Here is an 18364-nt window from a genome sequence, read left to right on the forward strand (position 1 = left end):
GACGTCAGACTATTGAATCCAATTTGAATGTTAATAGAATGAGTAAATATTACGTAATGGCATTTCCATGGATTCACAATGCTTTTGTGTGTGATATATTTACAGTTCAAGGAAATCCCCTTCTATGTGGCAGTGGACAAATGTAAGAATACAGCAGTGATTAGTATTCGTGGAACCCTGTCTTTGAGGGTGAGTAGAACATTTTGGTATCATTTAATGGAGATTTAGAGTGTCTATTGCATGTCCATAAGTTCAGATGTTTTAAAATTTGAAAAATTATACAAATTTTTCTGTGGTGCATAAGCTTGAAAACCATAAAAATGTTTCTTTGGCATTTATATTTAGAAAGACTTGACAATGCCTAGCTGACACATTAATCCCCATGACACAAATTAATAAGTAACATTTGTGTAGTGTGGTTTTTGCCCCTATGTTATTACAAATTTTCAGACAATCAGCCCCCATCCCTCACGTACAGTCTTTCCAATAGTATTTGTTACCATGACCGAAGTAAGTTTTGCAGCTACAGAACCATAAAAAAATATATAAATGAATTGAAGTTGACATTTTATTTAACATATTCATGTCACACCTTCATTGTCCATATATCAGGATGCATTGGCAGATGTAACAGCAGGAGGCGCTGTGCTGGACATACCTGGTGTTGCCAACAGTTACTGCCATGAGGCCATGCTGGATTGTGCCAAGTATATTAAATCACAGGTGGAGAATCTACGATTGCTTGAACATGCATTCTCATTACTCCAGGTGAATATTCATTCAAGAGTTTTGATTATTAAACTAAACTTTAAACTTGAGCTTTTTTATCGTGCAATATCCACTAAACATGCTCAAAGCGTTTTACAAAGGGTCCTGGCCAACGGTAACACGTAACATGTAGAATTAGACGTTATGCCCTAATACAATTATTTTCCGACAGAGGCAATGCTGTTAACAGTCAGATACTCATTTTACACCCTGAGTACGGTGAGAGAATGTGAGTAAAGAGCCTTTTCAAAGGACTCAACTATACGCTGAGTGAGGCTCGAACACAGGACCTTCCGATCTGAAAGCGAGTCTCATCCCACAAGACCACATAGCCGCACATTGGTTACACAGGGATGCCCTTTTTCTGGCTTAAGCCAGAAGACAGGCTTTTTAAAAATCTTCTGGCTGATCTTTATAGTTGTTTGTTTTTGGTTTTTTTGTTGTTTTTTTTTTTTTAAGATAAAGGTCTTGGTTGTTTAAAGGCAGCGGTTAAGGGGGAATTAGATGGATACTTATCCTTTTGTATGATTTAAGGGTGATTCCATTTGATGAGGAGAAGCTTTGTAATATAAATCTTCATATAATATTCTGTTTACCAGAAAAATTTTCAGGCTTTTAAAAAATTGAGTAAAGGGCATCCCTGCTTACAACAAGAGTCTTTATCTTATTTGAGGAACTTTTTTAGCATTGAGCCAAAAGCCAGGAAATCACCTCGCCGGATCACTTGCACAGAGGTGCTTGATAGGGCATATACAAAATGTAGCAAATTGCGAAGCATGTAAACAGTGAAGATGGCAAACAAATGTCAGAATGGCAACCTTTTTTGAAGAGGGCTTTTTCTTATCCATGATAATCCATACGAAAAGTAGACATGGATATGGGAAACGAAAAAAATGTCACAATAATGTATGCCATTCTGTCAAATTATTTGATATGTATTATTTTAATATGCAATTAAAACCATTCATTCATTATCATCACTTGTTATTTAAATCTATTAGCTATCTTTAAACATTAGATAGCTCAAGTAACCAAAGGCCCACACCCTCACAATGCTGGGCCTTAGACAATTGTCCAACAGGACTCTGTCATTCATTTGGATTTTACCAAGCCAACATATTGAGGCTAATTCTCTAATTGGCTTTACTGCGCTCCTTTTATTTATAACACTCAATAATTTATTGGGTTTCTTTGCTATTTTGATACCTTCTTATTTGGATCCAAATATTGATTTTTTTTTTTCCAACACACTCACTATTGTGTAGATCAAAAAGTCATGAGATAATGCTGTTATTCGATGTAAGATAAGGCAAATGTTTATCATTAATTAAATCACGAAGCTTCGGCATATTCGATGTAAGATAAGGCAAATGTTTATCATTAATTAAATCACGAAGCTTCGGCATAAGCGCTGTATAAATGTACATCTATTATTATCATTATTATTATTATAATGATATAAATTCAATCAGTCTATCTTCCATTCATTGACTATTGTGTTGTGTCCACCTTACAATCGCCGTTCAGCCTCTCATTTTGTGAAATGATTTTGCTTTCATTAAACAAACTGGTAGGTCAATTGCATCATCAGTTAAGAGTTGACAGTCTTGAAAGCAGCCAGCCCAAACAACAGTCAATCATTATTTACCTGATCATTGAATTACTGACTATCTTCCTATTATCCTTTATGTCCATTTAACAGTCAGTCAATCTTACACAAGTTCATAGGACTGTTTTGTAGTAAAATACCCGTCCATGTCTGCATTCGACTATTTCTGATGTCAGTCATAAACAAGGGAAAATAATCTATAATTTTACTAGAAAATTACAGGTTTTCACCAGATACAAGTGTCTGCCATAACAAAGTTGACTGGTCTTCAAAGTCTCTTCTCCCATGTCCAGTTTGCTTTTTGCTTTTCTTTCATTATGTCGTTGCGAAACATTGTGTATTCCGGGGTCTGTTATTTGTGTGAATGTTTTTTAATTCCTATTTAAGTACCCAGATATTATATTACATATATTCAATTTAAGAGACTATGTTTCGCATTTTTAGCAACATTCACAAGTGATGAAGTAATTGCTTAGCATCACTAAGATTATTTTTTCCCATTTCAGCCTGATGCAGGCCTTGTGGTGACAGGTCACAGTCTTGGTGCCGGAGTGGCTTCCATCCTGTCCGTCTTACTCAAACCTTCATACCCAAATCTCATGTGTTTTGCCTTTTCTCCTCCTGGTGGCTTGATGAGGTAAAAGTACATTTTTTTGTTGTTTTCTTTTCATTTGTTCCTTAAGTATTCTTTATTGTTTACAATATTGTTTTTATATGATAAAGATCGGAAAAAGTGTTTATGAAACAGTGCCAGACAAAGCAAGAAAGGAAAATAAAAGAAAAACTGGAGATCGAACCTTAGACCTCCTGTTTACTGGTAATCAGGAGGTCTTAGGTTTTATACCCAGTCCAGGAAGACTGATTTTTTGGGATGCTTTTTATTTTTTCTTCTATTTGTCTTTCTTGCTTTGTCTGATACTGTTTCATACACACTTTTTTAGATCGACCCACTCCCTAGTTTCTTAATTTGACGTTTTTATACGTCTCCTTCTACCCTCTACATCTTTCGCACTCATCTATTACTTTTACAAGTTCTATAACTTAAAAGGCATATTATAACCCACTGATTTAATGATTAGATATTAATTGGATTTGCTTGATGCAGGATGTCCAAGTGTATAAGGCACTGTTTTAACTCCTGATGGATTCAGATTTAAGTCCCATCTTCAGCATTGCAGCTCATTTTTTCTTTGAGTAAGACTTTAGACCCTATCACAATGCACTGCACTGTATTTATGGCTTAAGTTATATTTGGTGTTGATGCTATATGTTTAGGTAAAATACTCACAACATCAGCTAGTAGAGTATAGCTCACCAACACACAAAACAATGTGTAACCTTGAACGTTTACAGTCTGATATATTTTAGTTAGAACTAATCATTATAATTGTTCTCTAAAAACAAAAGCAAAAAACTGAGTGATCTCAATTTCTTTCCTTCTATATTCTGAACGAATGCCCTTCCTAAAGACAAATTTCTTTGAGGTATTGGTAAAGATATTTTGTTTGGCCCATGAAATTTTGTTTTGTCATAAGAAAACACTTTCCTTTTGATAATTCCATCAGCCCAACAGCCAGTCGATACACCCAAGATTTCATCTGCTCTGTGGTGCTTGGCAAAGACTTGGTTCCAAGGCTGGGCATGTACACTCTGTTGGATCTCAAAGTCAAAATCCTTCGAGCTCTCTGTCAGAGTAATAAGCCGAAAGTAAGCGTCTTTATCTCATTTTAGAGAATATGATATATAAAAATGATTTGAATCATATTTTTTATAAAGAGTCTAGCCAATTGTTCTGAATTCAATAATTAAATAGAATCATATTTCATTGAGGATTATATATTGACAAATTGTACATAAGGACAATCAGAAATTTTGTTTTAAAGATAAATTTGTCCTGACAGATTCCAATGTTCTCGATATAGGAGATCGTAAATGTCCAAATTCGAATTTTTGTGCCATTTTACCAGAAGAATTTGATTAGAATACCCCTCTCCCTGTCCATTTTATTATTTGGACTTTGCAGGCTTGTATGTAAACCACCGATCAATCTGGTAATCATGTCAGAAAATATTGGGTTTTGGGTTAAACTGATAAAGATTACGAAATTTAATTTTTTTTTTAAGTTTAAAAACAAAACAGCTAATTGTCATCAATGAAGGCATATCAGACTTGTAAAATATACAGCAATTGCCAGATTGTCGTTTTTTTTTACCACAATATTTCTAATTTTTTCATCATTTTGCACTTTCTGTAAGCATATTGGCTTAAAAATTAGGTGCTATACGTGCTGTGGAAAAAAATTTCAGACAATTTTGTCTGTCAACACTTACAGGTCTGCAAATATTATAACTTTAATTTTATGAGTCATGGTTAAAATTGGATTTTGAGCAACAGGTTCACACAAACTATATGAAATAATCCGTTTAATGCCTATGAATCCTCTTTATAACAAATTTTTCATTCTTGATTTTTGATTTAAGACAAGAAATATATATTCATCACTTTGCTTTTTTAATTTTTTTTCAGTATCAAATCTTGGCTTCAGGCTGTTTCAGACTTTTATGTTGTAAGACATCTCGGGAGTCAGATAATGGTCGGGAGCCATTGGTACCTCGATATTCACAAGACCAGAACTGTATTCTGGAGGTAAGGGTCTTGTTTGTTTTTTTTTTACTTTCAATATTCTCTGATAGAGCAGCTTATGTCTTTTCGTTTAATCTTTCCTGGGTGGGGTTCCTGGCTTCCCATAGTGGGCAGGGTGGCACTTACTGTGTCTTCTATCCCTGTATATCTGTTTTCCAATTTGCTTTCTGTCTTTGTCTTGGAATGAGATTACCTGGCCCATGCCGGGTCCTGGCTGGGAGGGAAACAGTCAAATTCATAGTTATTGTTTTGGGAGATGATATTTTTCCCCTTGTAAATCATCTCTCTGTTATGTATTATTCTATTTGTTATTTTGAATTTATAATGTAAGCATTTGAGTGTATTCTTTTAGTGGGGACCTGTGTTCGTATCTGGATGAGACTTTTAGGTGATCTCAAATTAAGTACATTGATGGTATGCTCTTGGAATCTACACCAATTCCCTGTTTGTACAATTCCCCTTTGTCTTACCCTTTCTTGTGTGCTTAAATTGTAATTCTAGAACTTTTTACTATCCCATTTTCTTCCTTTTTACTGGCGCTGATATAACCTTAATGTGTTGCATGCGCCATAAAACCCTTAAAAACAAACATCATTTAATCTCTTCTTTTATTTTAACTGTATATAATGAATTAAATTGAATTTTTTGAAGCAGACTGTTAGACAGGTATGAATAGGAACTAAATTAGAATATACTAAAAGGCATCACTGAAGCTCTTAATGGAAAAAGATAATGATAAATGAAATATGTATAATTATAATAATCTAATAATGATAATAAATTAATAATAATGATGATGATGATGATGAAAGATGATAATAATAATAATAATAATGATAATGATAAAAGTGTAATGATAATAATAATAATAATAATAATAATAATATTATCTTTATTGCCCATGAAGACAATTTTGCAAATGGTTACAGCAGAGGATAGTCTCTCATGCACATAAATGGACACAAAGACATGTATGCACGCAAATCCATACACACACATACACACACAAGCACGATATATATTTATAATTAAAATATTGAACTGTCATATGAATTTGGTGCGGTAAGAGAAAGACAAAATACTATCATTCTCTGACTAAACACATTAAAAAACAAAAGCGATCTCCAGTTTAAGACATTTGACAAAAACAACATTTTTTTTTAGGCCAAAAAAAAATGTTTTTGTCAAAATACTGCAGGATAGACATGTCTATGATTACCTGAATGAAGCATCATTGCACGTCTTGAGCATGGTTAATTATAATAAGCACGTTATATAAGTGTGCTTATTTGTTAGCAAAGGATCTTTTATTTGTGTATGTCACTTTCATGAAAAAGAAAAACATAGAAACTGATTAAGATAAAGAACTGAACAAGTGTGTATGAAAGGTGCCAGACAAGACCTCGAGGTCGACTGATTTTTTAGGGATGTTTTATTCTTGTATTTTTCTTTCTTGCTTTGTCTGGAACCTTTCATACAGTTCTTTATCTTACACCAGTGCCTGCTCCTTAATTTCTTATCCTGATTAAGATATCGTGGGTTGAGGATCAACTATCTCCACATTTCTTCAAAATGAGAAAAATTGATTTCAAGTTTATTTTTTTTGTTAATAACTGTTTATAAACTTAATTCACTCTTTTCCCCATCAATTTTGAGCCAATTTCCTGATTGTAACAAACATTTTTGTTGAAGATCTTTAAAATCTGATTGAAATGCATGTGATAACTCAAAGTATTCCGAAAGTGGAGATAGAACCAGGTATTCCTCAGCTCACAATATGATTATGTCAAATATTCAAAGAATATTCTTTTATGATTTTGTGTGGGCTATGCTGATAATTATGTCAATATTCAAAGAATATTTCTTTATGATTTAGTGTGGGCTATACTGATAATTATGTCAATATTCAAAGAATATTTCTTTATGATTTAGTGTGGGCTATACTGATAATTATGTCAATATTCAAAGAATATTTCTTTATGATTTAGTGTGGGCTATACTGATAATTATGTCAATATTCAAAGAATATTTCTTTATGATTTAGTGTGGGCTATACTGATAATTATGTCAATATTCAAAGAATATTTCTGTATGATTTAGTGTGGGCTATACTGATAATTATGTCAATATTCAAAGAATATTTCTTTATGATTTAGTGTGGGCTATACTGATAATTATGTCAATATTCAAAGAATATTGCTTTATGATTTAATTTGGGCTATGCCGTTAGAATCACCAGGGAAAAAGAAATTATTAGTCTCTGCTTTCTCTCTTAATTCTGTTGGATGGAGTCAGCAGAAATACAAAAAATATAGAGATATATAATTATTTTGAAGAACCATGGCAACAATGTTGCAATGACTATTTACATCCAATTTCCTGATTTAGTTAATTCCATGACCCTGAACATAAATCTGTTAACCACGGAGAAAATCAAACATTCATTTGACAGGATACAAAATTTGGAGTTACAGTTTAGAATGTATGGAACAATCCTTTTTTACTAATTATTCAGATTTTTAAAGAAAAAATTGAAGAAATGACATGTGAGTAAGATATTTTACTCATTTGTTCTTTTTCAATGAAAAGTGGCTTTTTAGGGTCTTCGCGCTAGGGGCCATATAATTGATTGAGAGACTGGTACCAAAAGCTTAGAAGCAGTAGCTTCTAAAAATAAAGTATTTTACGATCGACCAATATGGTTGCATGTCTTGTTGGTCAAATTCGATAGACATATAATTTGAAATTCATAAATAAGATCAAAGATAAAATCACATATTGATGTAATTATTTTTTTAACAGCTGTGAAAGGCATCATGTTTAGTCCTTTGTGTTGAATGTTGCTGTTGGCTCGAGACCTCATGGAAAGTGCAATTTTGTTGATTTTTAGACCACTTTATGTGAGAAAAAGCTTACTGTTGCTGTTGGTTTTTAAAAAGGCTGATGAATTTTCTTTCCTTGTAAATTGTATTATTGATACTATATAAAAAGAGAATGTATTAATTGAAGCAATTTTATAATGATATTTATGCATGTGTTGACCTCTTTTCCTCACCTCTCTCCCAAATGCTGTCCACAGGAATTATTGGTTCAGGTACTCAAATGCTATTGCTGTTTGATATGCTTTTCTTGTTGTTTTTATTTGTTTGTTTTATGTTGTACTATCATAGCTTTTACTTTGCTTGTTGCTTTTTCCTGTTGTTAATCGATCTTGCATGGAAACTGCAAATCTAAAACTCTTTTAAAATTATTTTTTTAATCATAAGAGGTTTAAAGTGTATTCAAAATCTTGGTATAAATTTGCAATTATCATTTTATGGATTGGATTTTGTGTTTTTGAATGCATTGCTACCTCTTCCCCTTTTATCTTTTTTTGCTTCCATAGATTAAACATATAATAATAATAGTTATTTTCTTTCCATCATTAATTAGTTTGTATACATTTAATGTTTTTTCAGTGATTTCGAGTTGTGAAATGATACATGCTCAGTGAGAATTCAAGTCTTAGATTTATTTCATGCTCGCATGTCACAAGAGAACGCTGGAGTCATTTTCCTTTGGATAATGTTCCCTTTGGTGTGAGAGGCTCAGCATTACAGTGTTTTGCCTCGCTAAAAAATCAACCAATAATGATCATGGCTAGTCACCAGATAAGTGACAATGCTTGCAAACTTGAGCACTGGTATTAATTCATCAGGTATGACATTTTATACACATTTATATACATTACCCCACTTAACTCCGGTGGAATGAGTACCTGGTTATAGGGCAGTGCTGTTTATTATAAGAGTGCCTGTATAAGAATACACCAAGTTCAGATTTTTCCTCCCGAGGTATGGATTTTTAAACCAACATTTTTTTAGGAAAACTGGTTAAAACATGTCTTGTTCTGAATTGGATCTGTGACAAGATAAAGCTTCAAACATTTTAAAGTGATAATTCATATAAATGAGGGTGCAAATTGTGCTATTTGTGTTAGGCGTCTTGTCTCGTCCCACATGATTAGTATTGCTGTTGATAAGGGACCTGTTGTAAAGAGCTTTGAGTGCGTTTAATGGATATTGGCACTATCATGTAATATACTTACATAGCACCCATTAATCCACTGACAAGTGTTCTATGGCGCTTAACTGAGACTATTTAAACTATCATACACACTAACACTCAGACAAACATACACTCGCACACTCAAATCCAGTGGGTGGTTGGATGGGAGCATCACCCTTGAATCATATACCTATGATGTTCGCATGGGTGTACGATCCGATAGTGATGTCGTTTCTTCTTCTCTTTACTAGCCTATCCTGCTTCTTTGGTTTGTGATTGTATTTTTGACAGGGGATATTTATTTTTCTGTAAATCTTCTGCCTGTTTGTTCTTGGTTATTTATAATTTAGCTTATGATATCTTTAGGTTATGATTTTGATTTACATTTGTACTATTTTTGTTGGATTGCTTGTTTTTTTGTTTCAGCGGTCTCTCATATAACCTCAATTGTGTTGGAAGAGACCTAAAGCAACAAACAAACACTCAAATCCACATACAGAAACTTCTCTTCTTTCTGCAATCTTTTAATATCATAATTGGGACATCCAATGAGCAATGCAATACAATAGTCAAGTGTACTAAGAATAAAAGAAGTGACAAGTGTTTTAGCGATTTCAGTGTCAATCAAAGACCTAATACGACCTAATATAAATGCTCAAACATTGTTTTGATGCAAAAATTTTAATTTGAAATTCAGATTTTTTATAAATCATATATACCACTTTTATTGCTTGTCACTTGTTTTAGACCTGGTTTTCCTTGCATCAAAACTATTAAGGTTTTGGAAATTTAATTGGAGTTGATAACATTTGTAATTTGCTAATTTTTTTTTTTTCGATCCTCAGAAATATTTGTTTAATAAAAAAGGTGTCAGAATGTGCCCAAAAGTTTCCATTGGCAATTCTCAGTTTGCTCTGATGCATAATGTGCTTATCTAATACGTATTGCATGAGTAGTTTAAAGTTTGCTTTATGTTGTTGCATGAATAGTTGTCATGTTACATGCATTTACTCTGCTCCTCTTTCAGTGTTCATGATTATTGACAATGTTTGTTTAGTTTTTGCATTTTTTAAAAAGATCCTTTCTGATCTTTTAAAGAAATGGCCCATTCTTCTGAGTAAAATAGTAGCGAGTACCTCTGTTGAGTTATGGTAGATTTTATTCATCATTCAGATATCACAAAAATGCAACTGACAATTGCATAATAGTTGTCACATTTTTTAAATTCAGATGATGAAAAATGTTTGGCTCTGCAACTCTATTTTCTTTAAATTAAGTCTCTTTAATTCTTTTGGAAATGGAGGGGAATGTGGTCACAAGTGCCAATTATTACATAAGAAATAAGAGTTAATCATTCTGACATTGTAAATGCCAGTTTCCAAGAAATTTTTTATTTCCCTAATAGATTTAGACTGATGTTTACCTCAGATAAGCTTTCTTTTTTCTTCTTTTTTTTTGATGTTGAATAAATTTACGTAAATTTATAAATTATAAATTTATCTACCCTCAAATGGTGTGTTATGAAACCATAGCAACTTATCCTCCATATATGAATAATAGACCTGTGGTCAACAGAACGCTTAAAGGATATTTTACCGGACAGGGGTAAATTCTAACAAGTTTTGAAATTGTTACAGAATAACTGAAAAAGTGTAGGTGGGCTTGTTGTGCTCTGTTGAAACTGCGTTTTAGAGTTTATAATATTTTCGTTGACAATTTCATTGATTTCTAGTTTTGATGACAAAAAAAAAAAGTTAAAATTCTAACCTGAACACAAATTAAACATTCTTTGAACGTGTTCTTGATAATGTGTTCAGTGTTGTACTTGACCTACAGAAATGGCATGGTTATAATTTAGATGACATTAAAAAAAAGTTAAAATATTAACCAGGACACAAATTAAACATTCTTTGAACGTGTTCTTGATAATGTGTTCAGTGTTGTACTTGACCTACAGAAATGGCATGGTTATAATTTAGATGACATTTTAAAAAAGTTAAAATATTAACCAGGACACAAATTAAACATTCTCTGAACGTGTTCTTGATAATGTGTTCAGTGTTGTACTTGACCTACAGAAATGGCATGGTTATAATTTAGATGACATTTTTAAAAAGTTAAAATTCTAACCAGGACACAAATTAAACATGCATTGAACGTTTAGGGTGCTTGATGATGTGTTCAATGCTCTACTTGACAACTTTATTCCTACAGAAATGACATGTAGGTGGTACAATGGTGGTACTTGACTACTCTCCATCTGTGATGGGAGCATTGCTTTTGAGATTTTATAAATGTTGTGGGTTTATTTAGTTAACGGCATTTTTCCATTATCACAACCTGGATTTCAGCTCTTCTTAGGTTCAATGAAAGTATTTGTAACATTTGTTTAATTAAAACCGTTTAGCCATTCTCTAAATTGTAAGTAACATTTGATGTGTTGATGTTGTTTAAGCCAAAAAAAAAATGTTTTGATATTTCTTTGGATTCATGTTTTGCATTTTTATTTTTGTCTCTTTAGTTATTTTTTAAATTATTAATTATACATAATTTTTATAGTTATAGAAACTATTTACATAATTTCTTTAAGTAACTAAATATAAAATTGATATATCGGTTTGCTTCACTGTGGATCAGATTCCTTGCTCGCCTTTTATTACCATATGTTTGTTGGGGTTTTTTTCTTTTCTCTCGTCTTTTGCATGGGACTCCTTGTGAGACACTGATCACATTTAGTGGATGTTCCACTATACAAATGCTCAAATCTCCTGCTCTTTAGTTTTATAGCCCACAGCTCCAGACTGTCTTGTATTCACTTCTAAAATGTTTAGTAATTTTAACCCAGGATAGAATGAAATATTGAAGTCAAGAGATGATTACATTTTACAATTGGCACTTTTTTTCTCTTTTTTTTTTTTTTTGCTTCCATACATCAAATTTATAAAAATATTTGATATTAGAATATTTGAATAAACAAATTTTAAACAGATTTTCATTAATTCACTAGAAATTTGCATTTTAGATTGTACATATTATAATCTTTTGAAATTCATTACCCATATCTTAAAAGTTCAATCGTATTTGTTTTTTCAATTTGCCTTCAGCGTTCATCAACAAATTTAATAGTCTTTTTACTCACATCTTTGTAAATTCTACTACTTCTGGCTTAACCAATTGTTTTAAAACTTCGATACGTCATTTCAAATCTCATCTTCTTACAGGATGCATTACGACTTGCTGAAAGCAAAATGGCAGAAATTCTTGACACAGAATGGCCGTTACATCCAGCTGGTCAAATCTTACACATCATGGATGTCAATGGAGACACGTAAGTGTGCGGCTATGTGGTCTTGTGGTATAACACTCGCTTTCGGATTGGAAGGTCCTGGGTTCGAGCCTCACTCGGCGCATAGTTGAGTCCTTGAAAAAGGCTCTTTACTCATATTTTCTCACCATACTCAGGTGTAAAATGAGTACCTGGTCGTTAACAGTGTTGTCTCTGTCCGAAAAAATGTAATATCGCCTAACAGGTGGAATGTCACGTCCTACATGTTAAGCGTTGCTGTTGGCCAAGAACTCTTTGTAAAGCGCTTTGAGCACATTTAGTGGATGTTGCGCTATATAAAAGCTCGAGTTTTTTGGGGTTTTTTTTTTTAAAGTGTTGGGAAAAATTTGATTTCTCTTTTCCATAACAAATGTTACCTTGAAGTCCTGACTGATAGATCAGTTGGTAGAGCACTCGCCTCTCTAGCAAAGGGACGGATTCTGGCAATGGATGCATTCAATGGTCTTTTCTCACTCCTCTATCCATCCAGCATTGATAGGTTAGCTCGGTCTGATAGAGCTTGCAGAAAGTGCTTTTGCAATTGACTGAACATCGGAAGGGTAGCAGTCAATTGTTTCTGTCCATTGACGTTAATGGCTTTGAGGGAATACTTGAATACCACTGCACAATGACAATGCACATTTTAAAAATTTCGGTAACAAAAGATTTTCACTTTAAAATATGAATAGATTGAGATGACCACAAGGGGTGAGGGGGGGGGGGGGGGTCAGGTTGATATTTCAGGTAAAAGTTTTCCCATCAAAATATCAAAAATTATGTTTTGTCATTTTATAGTAGCATGTACCATTCCCCTTCCTTTCCACTGGGTGGGGTTCCTGACCTCCCATAGTGGGCATGGAGGTACATACTGTGTCTTCTATCCCCCTATCTGTTTTCTTACATGCTTTCTGTCTTTGTCTTGGAATGAGATTACTTGGTTTTGTCCTGGCCTTGGCCGGATACCCTGGCTGGGAAGGAAACAGTCAAATATGTAGTTAGTTTTGGGAGATGATATTTTTTTCCTTGTAAATCATCTCTCTGTTATGCACTGTATTGTGTTTTGTATTAAATGTATTATATATGATTTGTAAACATTTGAGTGTATTCCTCTTCGTGGGGACCTGTGCTTGTGTCTGGATAGGATTTTTAGGTGATCTCAAACTAAGTACACTGATAGTGAGCTCTTGGAATCTACGTCTGTTCCCTATTTGAACCAATTCCCCTTTGTCTGCATTATTCTTGGATGCTTTAATTGTAATTCTAGACAGAGAGAGAGAGAGAGAGAGAGAGAGAGAGAGAGAGAGAGAGAGAGAGAGAGAGAGAGAGAGAGAGAGAGAGAGAATAAGTAGGAGTGAAATATCTGTTCAATGTTACAGTTATCGTTTAACGTTATAGTTATAACAAGTGTAACTAAATGACAAATTGCCATATTTATGGACAATAAAGATCTATTATTATTATTATTATTATTATTATTATTATTATTATTATTATTATTATTATTATTATTATTATTATTATTATTATTATTATTATTAAACCTTTTTACTATCCCAGTTTCTTCCTTTTTACTGGCACTGATATGACCTAAATGTGTTGCAAGCGCCGTAGATCTTTTAAAGACAAAAACATAAACCTTCCTTTCCTGAGTTATCTTATTATATATGGAGGGCAACAGAAAAATGTTCAGTTTATAGCCATAAATTAAATCATACTCTTTGATGCTGACTTGAAGGTTGGGGTAGATTATTTTTCTCTAAATTGTTAGTATATCTCCTGCTTTAAATCAAAGTTTTCATTTATGAAAGTAACAGATAAATGCATGAATTCATTTTGATAATTCATTTTCCTTTTTCTTTTTTCAAATTAGTTTAGTCAGTTTTTGGGGTTCTTTTGTTTTCTGAGGAGGGTGAGGGGGCTGGGTTTTTTGGGGGTTTTTTTTGTACTCTTGATTTTCTTGTTTGTTTATTTATTTTTTTTTTAATGGGTTTTTTTCAGTTTGAAAGAGAGAATTTATAAATGAATTTTATATTTCAGAGCTTCATGTATAAAAGACCCCCAGTACTGTGCCGTTTGGTCCAGTCCAGAGTATTTTGACAAGATTGTCATAAGTCATAAAATGGTGGCTGATCATTTCCCTAATGCTGTTAACGACGCTCTTCAGCAGCTGAAAGACAGAAATTATGTTCCATCTGCCAGAAGGGCTTCCCAGTATTTGAGAGAATGTTCTGCATAAGTTTCTCTATTGTGTTCAAACGTGTGAGTATTTAATGATGGGATCACTGTTTTCTGAATCCTATATTGTAAAGGCTTTTGCTGTTTTTTTAATTTACCATGAATAAGGTTGTTTTTTTTTGTTTTTTTTGAATTACACCCTTCCGCACAGAATCATTAGATACTAGGCAATCCATGGAGGAATATAGATATTCCATCAAACAAATGTCTGATGTCAACAGGAACCACCCTTGTTGTCCAAAGTGAGCAAATTATTGGTTAATAATATTACCCAAGGAAAAAAAGTGAAGTGCCTAGAGTGAGGTTCGAACTCAGGACCTTACAGGTCACAATGCTTTAACCACTCAGCCACCTCATCTTGGAATCAGTTAATGATTCAGAAATCATAATGATAGAGCAAGCAATGTTAATTATTTGAGCAACACGTTCCGAGCAATATTCACTTTATGCAATGTGCAACAGCAAATATTTGTAAAATCCTACTATTTTTCATATTCCTATGAATTTTAGACCTCAGCTACTAATTTACATCACATTTACTCCAAATTTTCACGATACAGGGATTTTAATGAATGATAATAGTAGTAATCCTTCAGAGCCATTAGGCCCATGAAGCCAGAGTTTATCCCAGTTTCTACAGTGTGAAACAGACAATAGCAAGTGTTTGCTACCCTTTTGATAAGACGCTGGTCTATTACAAAATACTTTCCACCAGATCTAACAGACCCAGCTACCCAATTACTGCTGGATGGACAGAGTGGTCAGAAAAAAAAAATCTCGACTGCACCTGGGATCGATCTATGTCTCTTTGATTGTGAAGCGAGTGTTCTACCAACTGAGCTATCGGGACCCCTTATAATAGTAATACAGTGGAGGACATAGTTTAGTGGATTTTGTGACTTTTTATTTTTGTTTTTTTGACTTTTATTCAACTTGACTTTGATAGACAACAAAAATAATCCAAGTCACCTCACAAAAGAATTAAGTTGTGTAATGCTCAACAAACTTTTAAGACTTCATATATGGATGAATGGCCACTTGCGACTGCAAGTGATAAACAATTTTTTTTTGTAATCACGACTAATTTTTCCATACCCGACTTCTAATTTTTGCCAATTCGTATTGGCAAGCCTGCTACAGCAGCTTTGAATAACATGGTGTGGTGAAGACCCTTTTCCAAAGCTCAACTATGCATCATCAACAGGGGGATTCAAACCTTCTACTTACACACTGCATCCAAATGTTATGCCACTAGGCCAAACAAAGCTATTCTCTCTTTTTTTTTCTCTACTTTTGACTTTTTAAAAAATTATTGGTTGAATTACAAATACTTTCTTTACATATAAAAAATCAATAGAAATATATTTTCCTTTGTTTTAAAAAAAAATTATTTTCCTGTTAATTCATTGATTTTGAATTAAAAAGAAAAAAAATAACGTTAACATAATTTTAAACATGAAAGAGTCTCATCATTTATTCGACATGAACATATTTGCAGGTCTGATAACCGGACACAATGTTGGGCCTAGTTTAACATTGTTGTAATGGATGATATTTTGCGTCATTTAAAAAAAATTCCATTTACAACAATGAGCCCATAAAGAACTGGGTTATCAGACCCACAAATAAGTACATGTCGGCGATATTGATTTGGGTTTTTTGTTGTTTTCTTTTTTGTCATGGCTTGCTGGTTTTTATTTCAAAATTATTTGCTATTATAGCGATTACAAATTTTGCTAAGAATTAAAATCTATTTAGAATTACACGTTCTAGTTTAAATCAAGAACATGATGTGAGATTTTAGGAGGAAATTTTTACCAGGAAAGAGGATAAGTTGTAGTCGGCTGGTCAGTTGTGACATTCAGATTATTATTATTATTATTATTATTATTATTATTTATTATTATTATTATTATTATTATTATTATTATTATTATTATTATTATTATTATTATTATTATTATTATAAATATATTTATTATTTTTTCATCTTACCAACAGAACCCATTTCATCTTTCAAGCAGTGGGAAAAGAGATGTTCATATTGATGAAATTACTTCAACTTCTACCACGTCTGCCCACTCTCCTTGCTGCCTTACCACATTGAGAATCCTGGGAACCTCACAACTTTTTGTTAAAGTAACTTTAGGGAATTCAAAGATTCATATTTAGATCACGTAAGATTTATTTGTGTTTGAATTCTTATCTTAAGTTAGATTTACAGGAAGTTGGATGGTTCAGAGTATTCTTTTTTATTTGGAATCGTTCTTTAGACCAGTTTTAGAGTAAATTACCCAAGTGCTTTCATTAGACTTAGACAATTTGATGACAATATCAATAAAGACTGATATTCAAAGTTTTGTTTTTTTTCTTTTTAACAAAGCATTCACATTTGTACTGTTGTTTCTTTATAAACTCTTTTCACTTTAATGTTAGTAGTCGATTCTTTTCCTCTTTTTCTTTCTTTTTTTTTTTTTTTTTTACTTTCCCATTTCAATGTAAAAGAAAATACGTCGTCTTCCTCTATGTATGTATAGTGCCATAGTGCACGGATTCTCTAGTGCCAAAAATTCTACCAGATTTGTCAATTTAACTTACAATTTGTTACAAATCTTTTAAAATCTTTTAACTTTGCTATTTTTCATATTTTCATAATCAAAAAGAAAAAAAAAAAAAGCAACGTCTTAATATTGTCATCTCAGATTGACTCAGAACGATTCAAGTCGCATTGAACACTCAGCAAAAGATTGTCTAGATAATTTGTTATCCATGCAATATTTATTTTATTTATATCCATGTGTTGCTTTTGGTTTTGTTTTGTACTTTGTTTTGGTTTTTGGTTGATTTGTTTTTTTTTAATTATTATTTCCAAAACATTATTATCAAAAGTAAAACTTTTAGTTTATGATTTTAAACTCTACTGCGCCTATGATTGCTTTTATTTCATGCACACATTCATTTTTCATTTTCTTATTCACCTCATCTTCTCTTCTTCTTCTTCTTCTTCTTCTTCTTCTTCTTCTTCTTCTTCTTCTTCTTCTTCTTCTTCTTCTTCTTTTATTATTATTATTATTATTATATTATTATTATTATTATTATTATTATTATTATTATTATTATTATTATTACTATGTTTGTTGTTTTTATTTATTATTATTATTATTATTATTATTATTATTATTATTATTATTATTATTATTTTATTATTATTATTATTATTATTATTATTATTATTATTATTATTATTTGTTATCTTTCAAGTTCAATGCCTTAATCTGCAAATGACTTTTTGCCCATCACTGCAGATGTTTTACACAATCTATCATTCTTCCTATAAAACCTTTGTAACGTTGGTTATTATTATTATTATTATTATTATTATTATTATTATTATTATTATTATTATTATTATTATTATTATTATTATTATTATTATTATTATTATTATTGTTATTATTATTATTATTATTGTTTGTTTTTGTATTGCAACCATGACCTACTTATTTTAGCATAATTTTAAATTTGCGTTTCAAAGTGTAGAGATTGCCGTCAATAATTGGCTTCTAATAATATTATTTCGTGATACAATACTGATCTTTATTGGCCTATTTTCTCTTCTTTTGGTATCCTACTTATATTTTTTTCTTTTCAATTTTTAGATTTTTTTTACAAGCATAAGCCTAGTCATGCATGCTATTAAGATGATGCATTTTATGCTTCAAATTATGATTTTTTTG

General features: G+C 32.1%; 1 protein-coding gene across 5 annotated transcripts in view; it reads left to right on the forward strand.

The window, feature by feature from the left end:
* The window catches only part of LOC144972731 (diacylglycerol lipase-beta-like), a 35739-nt gene extending 18436 nt beyond the window's left edge, over positions 1–17303 (forward strand). For 2 of the 5 annotated variants that reach the window (XM_078914317.1, XM_078914314.1), the window contains 8 exons: positions 106–189; positions 613–768; positions 2884–3014; positions 3943–4084; positions 4904–5038; positions 12289–12395; positions 14430–14651; positions 16629–17303. In XM_078914317.1, the coding sequence (XP_078770443.1) occupies positions 106–189; positions 613–768; positions 2884–3014; positions 3943–4084; positions 4904–5038; positions 12289–12395; positions 14430–14628 (954 nt within the window). In that variant the 3' untranslated portion in view covers positions 14629–14651; positions 16629–17303. Of the gene's footprint in view, positions 1–105; positions 190–612; positions 769–2883; positions 3015–3942; positions 4085–4903; positions 5039–8099; positions 8115–12288; positions 12396–14429; positions 14652–16628 lie in introns of all 5 variants that reach the window. The other 3 variants (XM_078914316.1, XM_078914318.1, XM_078914315.1) reach the window with 2 other exon arrangements.
* Positions 17304–18364: the final 1061 nt, after the last annotated feature.

This window comes from Berghia stephanieae, chromosome 5 (assembly GCF_034508935.2).
Source record: "Berghia stephanieae isolate SIO BIC M18660-M18661 chromosome 5, UCSD_Bste_1.3, whole genome shotgun sequence".
Classification (NCBI taxonomy): domain Eukaryota; kingdom Metazoa; phylum Mollusca; class Gastropoda; order Nudibranchia; family Aeolidiidae; genus Berghia; species Berghia stephanieae.